Source organism: Meriones unguiculatus, chromosome 1 (assembly GCF_030254825.1).
Source record: "Meriones unguiculatus strain TT.TT164.6M chromosome 1, Bangor_MerUng_6.1, whole genome shotgun sequence".
Classification (NCBI taxonomy): domain Eukaryota; kingdom Metazoa; phylum Chordata; class Mammalia; order Rodentia; family Muridae; genus Meriones; species Meriones unguiculatus.
Window position 1 is genome coordinate 38,953,671 of NC_083349.1, and position 9,865 is coordinate 38,963,535.

The 9,865-nt window shown below is 46.7% G+C and overlaps 2 protein-coding genes across 2 annotated transcripts; one reads left to right on the forward strand and one right to left on the reverse strand.

The window, feature by feature from the left end:
* Positions 1-5,016: 5,016 nt before the first annotated feature.
* Positions 5,017-5,631, reverse strand: LOC132656919 (splicing factor YJU2-like; the record flags this gene model as incomplete). Its single annotated transcript, XM_060393014.1, has 1 exon — positions 5,017-5,631. A coding segment is annotated over one exon (615 nt), but the record flags the coding sequence as incomplete, so codon positions are not given.
* A 202-nt stretch (positions 5,632-5,833) lies between these two features.
* Positions 5,834-6,775, forward strand: LOC132646986 (splicing factor YJU2-like). The gene has a single exon (XM_060366222.1). It carries the CDS (start codon positions 5,834-5,836, stop codon positions 6,773-6,775), a length of 942 nt encoding a protein of 313 aa, XP_060222205.1.
* Positions 6,776-9,865: the final 3,090 nt, after the last annotated feature.

Here is a 9,865-nt window from a genome sequence, read left to right on the forward strand (position 1 = left end):
GCCCCAGGTTTGATTCCCTGAAGGGGAGGCTAGTATGCTTCTTGCCAGCTCTGGTGACACGGGCTGGTAGGATTTGCTGAAGGAGGCAGAGGCAGGAGGATTTAAATGCATGGCTATTTGTACTTTATGTATAGAAGACAATGGTTTTGAACTTATAAAGCACAGCCTTCATTAATTGTATGAACTTTTCTGCAACTTCTTGTGAATATCTTGGGTTTGTTCAGTAAGAAATTCTGTATATTATTGAATAAAATAATCATGTGATTACTAAGAGTAATGAACTTAATGTGGATATTTGCGGGATTATTTATCTACAGATAAAGCAACAAGATAGCTTTATATTCGGTTAAAACATGAGTTTATTTTCCCAAGTGTCCAGAATAATTAAAATTATCAGAACCAGAAAATATTGCGTGGCACCACCTTTTGTTTTTCTTTTTTTTCTAATCCGATTTGGAAGAAGATTCAGCCACTGGAGAGAGTGCCTTGTGCCTAGATATTTCCATTGCAGGCTGCATTATAAAGGTCTAACCGTGCTTCTTTCAAATATGATGAGAAGTTTGAAACTGCATTTTCATATGTATGTTTTGTCTAGTTAATGTATTTTATAGAAACGTGTAATATATATTATAATAGGATATATAATTAAATGATGTATAAATTAAAACATTTTATCTGTATTCCTAATTATATCCCTGTACACCTGGGCCTCAAATGTTCCCAGATAAAAAGGGGTCACAAGAGGAAAATTTAGAAAGCTTTGCTCTAGTCAGTCTCTCTTCTACTAATAGTCATTTCAAAGATTCTAACAATAAAATTACCCCCAAAGTCTAAATACTGATTTGGTGATGAAGTATAAAATTATTTTGGAATTTATAAAATACAATATCAGTAAAGAACCTAGAAAAAAATGTGGGAAAGTGGTAGACCTAAGGCTCAGCCTGTTCTATGGGGAGCAAATCTTCACATTTCTTTAATGCATTCTAAGATGCATGAAATTACCCCCTCAGAGCCATATTTAGAGGCCTTAAGGGTCTCTTCAGTTAATCCTTGACAAAATAACGAAAACTTTCAAGCAAATAAACTATTATGTAGAAATGTTGTGAATAAATTCTACAGGCTGTTCTAATTAATTTTATTTTATAAATATAATAAAAGACCTTCTTAAATTTGACAAAAATCTGAATGGGCAAAACCATTCTGTTTTTGAGATGCAATATTACTATATAGTCATGGCTAGTCTGGAACTCACTATGTAGACCAGACTGGATTTAAACTCAAAGATTCACCTGCCTCTGTCTCCCAAATGTTGGAGTTAAAGACATGCATCACCACAACTGGTGGCAAAAGCCATCTTTGAAAATACCAAATTATGAGACGGATCATAATAGAGATTAGTTTAAAGCACAAGTTTTATGTTAACATTGATATTTATTATGTATGTGTATATATACACAAGCATACAAAGGAGTGCATTTTTGATGTTTGTGTGTACATGCTCTCAGACCTAAGCACTTTGCATTGGACAATCAAAATGGGAGCTCATCCCTGGCACAGGTTAATTCTTCTCCTATCCCTTATTAATTGCCTATAGTTTTTTTTCTTATAATTTATCCCCCTTTCTTCTTAGCATGGCCATTAATAATGTCAGTATTCTTGTCTTGTTTATGCAGCCATTTCTAGGAAAGACTGTCTTGCAGACAAGTTCCTCTTGGCTCTTAAATAGTGTTTCTGTTCCCATTTCTTTAATGTGTGGTATAAGGATGGGATTTAGAGTGTAGTAATCAGTTATGGTGTTCTAGAAGTGCTAGTAGTAGATAGTAGTTCATGACCTCACTAGCCCCAGTAAGCCAGGAGAGGCTTCTAGTGTCGTGCATAATTTTTGTTCCATTAACTGGGCCTTAAGTCCAACTTGACAGCTGTCATTTACCACCAACATGTGAGTGCCACTTATTTTGCACCTTCATGGATATGTCACGCCAGTAATGGTCACACTCCATAGGTGTTGCATCTAGGTATGACTATTTAATTTCTCCCCTCTCTTGCCAGCTGGCATAGCATTTTCTGGTATCATGGAAGCTGGATCATAGGAAAGAAGTTTCAAGGTCAGTTCCAACTCAAGTCATCTGTTGACTCATAACTTTTGATAAGGAACTCTTGTCTTGTGCTGGGTCAATACCCAGCAGGTAGAGCTGAGAGAAGGGTGGCCAGTCCAGCTGGACACCCTCCGTGGCTGAGCAGACGGTGAGTGTCCATGGCCCGAACCTCCCCGGATGCCCCAGGGAATAAAACACCGAGCCAGGAGATCTGTTCAAGCAGGAACTTGATTTATTAAATTAAGCAGCCCCTTTTATAGGTTTGAGTCAAGGGGCAGGATTAAGGAAGTGAGGTAAGATGACATAGAGGGCGAGGTTAAGTGGTACAAGGAGAGGTGGGCCAGCAACAAAACTGCACGTCACAGTTAACAGGCAGGGTTAATTTTAAGGCTTATATGCTGAATCACTTTTGCCCGGAAGTGGCGCCTCTTAAATAGGAAGCTAAAGACAGGTCTCCAGACTCGAGCCAGGCTCAGGTAGATGCAGCAGGCCTTATCAGGCCCAACATTTCCCCCTTTATTTCACAGCGGACATGGCCCCTGTCTTAGGTTGTCCCCCACATGGAGATCTTACCCGTCATTGAGTACCATGTAGCCAGCTTGTCAGGAGCTCCTCCAGGACCTGCCTTAGGTCGCCCCAGCACATCTGGGGTCTTACCCGTCATTGGTCAAATGGAGGGCAGAGGAGGGTCTTTCCTAGGATGCCTGGGCCTAGGTGGAGTTGGATTCCTGAATAGCTAACCGATGATCTACTTGATGTAGCTTAATTGCCTCTAACCTCTGCTGGATAAACTTAACGATCTTGTTAAGAATGCATGGCCCAAGGGAAAGTAGGAGAAAGGTCCAAGTAGGGGAAGAATATAGGGCAGAAGACCATGAAAGCCAGCCCACAGGAGGTTTTCTTGATGTTCTTGGCGTCATCTCTCCAAGTCTTCTTGGAAGATTTAATCTCTGACAATGCCTGAATTGTTGGAATAGAAGCAGCATTTTTTTTTCCTGCAAAAACAAGCAAATGCCACCATTTCAGCAGTTAGTAGGTCCAAAACCTTTCTATTTTGAACTAGCTCTGCCAGGAAGTCTGATCTTGGAGGTCTTTTATGGAAAGGCCATTCCTGCCCCACAAAGGAACACCATTGGGGGGGGGCTAAGAAGGGATTTCTCCAGGGTAGAGTTGGAATGATAAAGGGAGGGGTGGATACCCCCAACATCAATGCTTCTATTATCAGAATGAGGTAGTACCTGAAAGCTGTCCCCTGTGGCCCAGTAAAAACCCTTTTTGCATTTGGGACAGGGGCATTAAGGTGCCTGTTGTGCTGGCACCAGGAGCATTTTGAGACCTGTTGGAGCATTCTCGTTTAAAATGACCATCCTGTCCTCAACCAAAGCATGTCTGCCCCTGAGTCCTAGTGACCTGCTGAAGGGCATTGACTAAAAGCAGTCATTTCCTCCTGGCGGGCTGTTTACATGGCAGTAGCCATTGCCCTGGCCTGAAAAGAGGTGGTTCCTACATCTTCAGTGGCAGCAATCCACTTACCCATCCCCATTATTACACATCCCTGCACAGGCCAGCTTGTGATCTGAATTCATGCCATCCCACACTAGCCACTTAAACTTATCGTGAAGCTCCCCGGGGGGGAACTTTCTCCTCAGACTTTTATCTATCTGGTCTATGAAGACAGGGAGGTCCTCTGAGGCTTTTTGTGTAATTCCTGAAACAGGGCATTTTATAGGCCCCTCATCTAGCTTCCTCCAGGCTGCCAAGCCTGCTGCTCTAAGCTACTCCTGATAAGGGGCTGAAAGAGCAGCCTGCTGGAAGCCTGTGGAATATTGGTCAGCTGTGCCTGAAAGCATTCCGTAAGTTTTAGGCACCTGGGGGTTAGCGCCTTGATTGCGTTCCCCCTGGACCCTGCATTCCTCCTTGTAGAAAGCCAACCGTTTAAGGAAGGCCAGCCCCGAAAGGACAGCCTTGGTAAGATCCATCCAGTTTCCTGTAGTGCACGACTGACTTGCCAGCCCCTCAAGGATGGTCTCAGCCCAATGTGAATTGGGCCCATCCTCCGCCACTGCCTTAGGCAGTTCCTTGAGGTCTAGAGCCCCCACGGCACCCAGCCTTGGGGGAGGGGAGGGGACCAGCTGCCCCAGGAGCTGTGGTGACCCGGAAAAGTTCCACGGGTCTCCGAATATGGAGAGGGCGAAGAGGGGCCAGTGAAGGGGTTAGTAAGCGAACCCTGTTTCACTGGCACAGCCAGAGGAGAAAGGGCTGGCCAGGGGGCATTCTCAAATGGATCTACAGAAGGATATATATTCTGTCTCCAGGGAGGGGGCTCATCATCTGGCTTAATGCTGATTTTAGCCCTGGCACCTTCCTTTTTTGGGGGGGCCAACTCCTCCAGTCCACTTTCCTGTCTCTTACCCTTATCCTTATGTTCTTTGGGCAGTCTCAGAGGGAAGCAGCCCTTAAGGACTGTGACCAGGGGAATGACTACCAAAGCGGGGATATCCCCATTCCAGACCTGTGCTCTGTTGACAGGAGTTTCTACTCAGTCCCAGGCATCCCAAACAGGGCGCCCTTGTCAGGCAGCCATGAAGCAACCTTTACAACATACTTCTATACTTGAAGGGCTTGAGTATCAAGCAGATTGAAACCCCTACTTTTAAGCAAAATTTGTAGGGATCCCAAACCTGGGTTGGATTTCTGAGTTGAAGAGAATTGCCCCATATTTAAGAGGGGTACACTCACCCTCAGACCGGTTGGCCTGTCAGCTTCCTTCTGTTGAGCAGGATCCTCACACTAGGGAGGTTCAGGCGGTCTACAATCACCATGCTGCTCAGCCACGGAGGGCATCCAGCTGGACTGGCCGCCCTCCTCTCAGCTCTACCTGCTGGGTACCCACCCTGCAGACTGATGTCCAAAGTGGGGCTCAGCTGTCACTGTCCTCGCTGTCTCCATATGCACCCAGCTGGCTCAGGGAAGAGACACCAGGTGTCTGTGGTGTGGGGTCAGATGCCTTCCTGCTCTCCGGGGCACCCACGGCTGGCACCTGGACTTGCTCTGAGTCCCCGTTGGCTTCCATCTTCACCTTCTTTGGCACAACCATGGCAGCCAGCTGTGCCCTGCTGCCTAGGCCTTCTGCCTTCCTTTTGGCCTTTGGAACCTCGTCGAGGATGGCCTTGAGTTTGAGTCTTGCAGCTGCCAATGGTCGGGAAGGTGGAGCCTCGTCCTCTGAGTCAGAATCCTCTAAAAGCCTACAGTGGCTAGCCTCTTCCAGCAAGGCAGCAGTCTCACACTCATCCTCCTCCTGCTGATGCTGTCTCTGCTGCTCCTGTGACAGGCGGTGCTGCAACAGCATGGCCTCGAAGTCCACATGGGCCTGCCGCTGGTTCAGGTCCTTCAGCTCCTGCAGGTTTTCCAGCACCTCCATCTCCAGCTTTGCGTCCTTGGTGCGGTTTTCTAGCACCTTCATGGGGTTGTTGAGCTCTTCATCCTCACGCTCCTTCTGCACCCACCTCTCCTCCTTAAGGCGGATACGCTGAATGAATCATTTTTGCCCGGAAGTGGCGCCTGCTTTTTAAATTGGAAGCTAAGGACAGATCTCCAGACTGGAGTCAGGCTCAGGTAGCTGCAGCAGGCTTTATCAGGCCCAACGTTTCCCCCTTACGCGGCACCTGGCCTGAGAAACACCAGGAGACGCAAAGAGGACTGCTTGTTCGCTTGTTGGAGGAGCAGGAAGCGAAAAGATGTCTGAGCGGAAAGTTTTAAACAAATACTACCCACCTGACTTTGACCCATCGAAGATCCCCAAACTCAAGCTACCCAAGGACCGGCAGTATGTGGTGCGGCTGATGGCCCCCTTCAACATGAGGTGTAAGACATGTGGCGAATACATCTACAGGGGGAAAAAGTTCAACGCGCGCAAGGAAACTGTCCAGAACGAGGCGTACCTGGGCCTGCCCATCTTCCGCTTCTACATCAAGTGCACGCGCTGCTTGGCCGAGATCACCTTCAAGACAGACCCAGAGAACACTGACTACACCGTGGAGCATGGGGCCACACGCAACTTCCAGGCCGAGAAGCTTCTGGAGGAGGAGGAGAGGCGGGTGCAGAAGGAGCGTGAGGATGAAGAGCTCAACAACCCCATGAAGGTGCTAGAAAACCGCACCAAGGACGCAAAGCTGGAGATGGAGGTGCTGGAAAACCTGCAGGAGCTGAAGGACCTGAACCAGCGGCAGGCCCATGTGGACTTCGAGGCCATGCTGTTGCAGCACCGCCTGTCACAGGAGCAGCAGAGACAGCATCAGCAGGAGGAGGATGAGCGTGAGACTGCTGCCTTGCTGGAGGAGGCTCGCCACTGTAGGCTTTTAGAGGATTCTGACTCAGAGGACGAGGCTCCACCTTCCCGACCATTGGCAGCTGCAAGACTCAACCTCAAGGCCATCCTCGACGAGTTTCCAAAGGCCAAAAGGAAGGCAGAGGGCCTAGGCAGTAGGGCACAGCTGGCTGCCATGGTTGTGCCAAAGAAGGTGAAGATGGAAGCCAACGGGGACTCAGAGCAAGTCCAGGTGCCGGCCGTGGGTGCCCCGGAGAGCAGGAAGGCATCTGACCCCACACCACAGACACCTGGTGCCTCCTCCCTGAGCCAGCTGGGTGCATATGGAGACAGTGAGGACAGTGACAGCTGAGCCCCACTTTGGACACCAGTCTGCTGGGTCGGTAACCACGAGGTGAAGCTTAGAGGAAAGTGGCCAGTCCAGCTGGACTCCTTTCATGGCTGAGCAGGATGGCAAGTATTACTGGCCCAAACCTCCCCTGATGCCTCAGGGAATAAGTCATGGAGCAGGCAGATCTGTCGAAGCAGGAACTTGAATTAAGCAGCCCCTTTTATAGGTTTGAGTCAAAGGGCAGAATTAAGGAAGTGAGGTAAGATGACCTAGAGGGCGAGGTTAAGTGGCAAAAGGAGAGGTGGGCCAGCCACAAAACTCCACCTAACAGTTACCAGGCAGGGTTAATTTTTAGGCGGATGTGCTGAGTCACTTTTGCCCGGAAGTGGCCGCTCTTAAATGGGAAGCTAAAGACAGGTCTCCAAACTCGAGCCAGGCTCAGGTAGATGCAGCAGGCCTTAATCAGGGCCAACAGTCTTGTTTCAAAAATTTTCTAACATTTTAAATATATTCATCTTAGAACTTTGTGTATCTGTGTGGGGACCAGAGCTTGATGTCATATGCTTCCTTTGTAATCTCACTTTTATTCTCTGAAACAAGACCTCTCAGAGAACCTAGAGCTCACTGATTAGGCTAGACCAGATAGCCAGTGAGTGCAAAAGACTCCTTACATCCTTGGGATTGGAGGAGTGCAGCATCATGGCAGGCTTCCTGTGTGGGGACAGTGGATCCAAACTCCTTAGGCTTGTGTAGCAGCAGAGACCTTACAGACTGGGCCTTACCCCCCAGCCTTTCCCTTGTCGCATGTAAATTGCAAATTTATGGAACAATGTGGCTGTATAAGTTCTTGTAGAATACGGAACTGTAATGAAATCTGCAATATTCGCAAGCATTTAAACGTGTCCTCAAAGTTAAAATTGGAAGAGCTATTGCTTTCAGGTGTTTATCTGTGGAAAACTTTGCAAAGCCTATCGATAATTATGTTAGCAAAGCTGTTCTGTTCTTATGCTGTGGGAAGTACAGTCAATAAAAAATGGATTAAAGATAATTTCACTGTGTAAAATGGTAAATATTAATATTCCATATTGGGCGATTTTTTTTGTTGTTGTTGCTGTTATTTTTTTTTTTTTCTTTTACATTTTCAAGAGAAGGAGGACAAAAACGCCATCTCGGGACACTCTCCATAGTTCAGTACAAGATCTTTGGAATCCCATTGCATTGTGTTTTACTGGCCACAGGTTCGGTTGGCAGAAGATTTTGTCGATGAAAATATTCATTCTTAGAACAAGGGCTGTAATGCCTTAAGGTGTTATTCAAAAATAACATCAATACTCTTGAAGTGCACTTGAAAGAGAGGAACTCCCAAATTGCTCAGCCAAAAGGAAGATGGTTGTGTAAGGCAATTTAAAGATACTATGTTGGTGATGCATCCTTACCCCTGAAACATTCTTCCATTTTCTTGGTCACCTTCCCATGGTCTCATTTTTTAAATTCCTACCACTAAGAAATATGTTGGGTTTATAAGGTCTCTTTAACAAATAAATGGTCCTTGCAAAAAAATACACCATTGTATCCACCTTGTATTGAGAATATTTAATCCTAGAGAATACAGTAATGGCATTTCATCCTTAGTAATAGGAATAAGGGAGTTGTTTTTGTTTGGTTGGTTGGCTGATTTTTCTACATTAAGGGACCTGAGAAGTGAAGTCTGAGGAGACAGCCACAACTAAACAAGAGCACCATAAAGTAAAGTGGGAGGACATGGCAGCCTGGGCAAGACGGAGAGAAAGTTGTGATTTGACTTAGTGGGAGAATGATGAAGCATGCAGAGGAGGATGGTGGACTCAATCCCTGAAAACTTGGGCTTCATCTTTGCCAGGCATTGTTTGTGATACGTGTGATGTTAGGAAACCTAAGAATGTAGAGAAACGTGTGCCTGTGGAAGTTACACGCGGGTTCACAAATCACACCACGAGATCATGAGATCGGTTCGACGTGGGAGGTTTATTAGGGGAGGGGGGGTTGCAAAGAGAGAGAAAAAAAACAGAGAAAGAATGAGAGGGGGAGGGCTCCAGTTCTCTTATAGGGTGACCCAGGGCATGCACAGGTAGTTCCAGGTGGTCAGCAGGTGGTCTGGGTGTCTTCACAAATGCCTGATAACTGGTCTGTCAGGTCCCTTGGGGCTGCCTGTAGAAGTGCCTGCTTACTGATCCCAACATTCCTCCCTTTTTCTATAATTAAAAATAGGGAGCTTGGGCTGCCTTTTATAAGGTAAGTTAAGCTATATAAATTTAGGCTCATTGGAAGCAGCTCTTGGTTGTCATGCAAGAGGTTGAGAGAGAGAGGAGTTATAGCAACAAAATGGTCAGGTTGCAAGGTTAAGAATAAGAGAAGTCTCTGCTCTGGAAAATTTAGGGTAGAGGGTTGTCAACAGAGAGTTGCCAGCCATGCAAGGCAGCGGGTAGGGACTGGGGAACACTGGGAGAACCTGGAGCCGCTTGTCCTGGTCCTGAAGCACACCACTTCAGCCTTTTGTTAACAACAAGTGAATAACGGGCGTAGCTTCTCTTCTGGCTACTTCCTGCTGACACTGGGGGTGCTGTAGGGAGATCAAAAGGCTGAAATGTTGGCCAAGCCCAGGAAGAATAGGCTGCTTTGATGCTTTCCCAGGTCTGTGAGAACACCCATGGCTGGGAGGGAACGTGCAGGTCCAGCTTGTTGGAAGTCTGTGAGGTCAGAGCTGAACACCTGTAGCTGCTTTGGTGCTGTTGTGGCTATAGGAAACATCTGTGTCTGGCAGGACACTGAAACACATATATAGGCAAAAGATAAAGTTGAGTATAGAGAAAATCCTGTAGGTATACATTGAAAGGTTTGGGTCGATGAGGCTTGTACATGGGAACCTCTGTCTACCTGGAGGGACTTTTATTTACCCAGTCACTGGCAATATTTAAAGAAGGCTTTGTTTTCGACTTGTCATCAAGGTGAGGTTTGGTTACAGAAGCATGTAAACTTAGAGGCCCTAGTGCCACCTGGCACTAAGTGTAGAAACCTGAAATTCTCCAGCCTGTCTGGAGGGATGGGCATCTGGGCATCTCCCATTGGGGGCAG

Bases quoted from the DNA above. Each gene is read 5' to 3' on its own strand.
- LOC132646986 (XM_060366222.1), top strand. From the start codon at position 5,834: ATGTCTGAGCGGAAAGTTTTAAACAAATACTACCCACCTGACTTTGAC.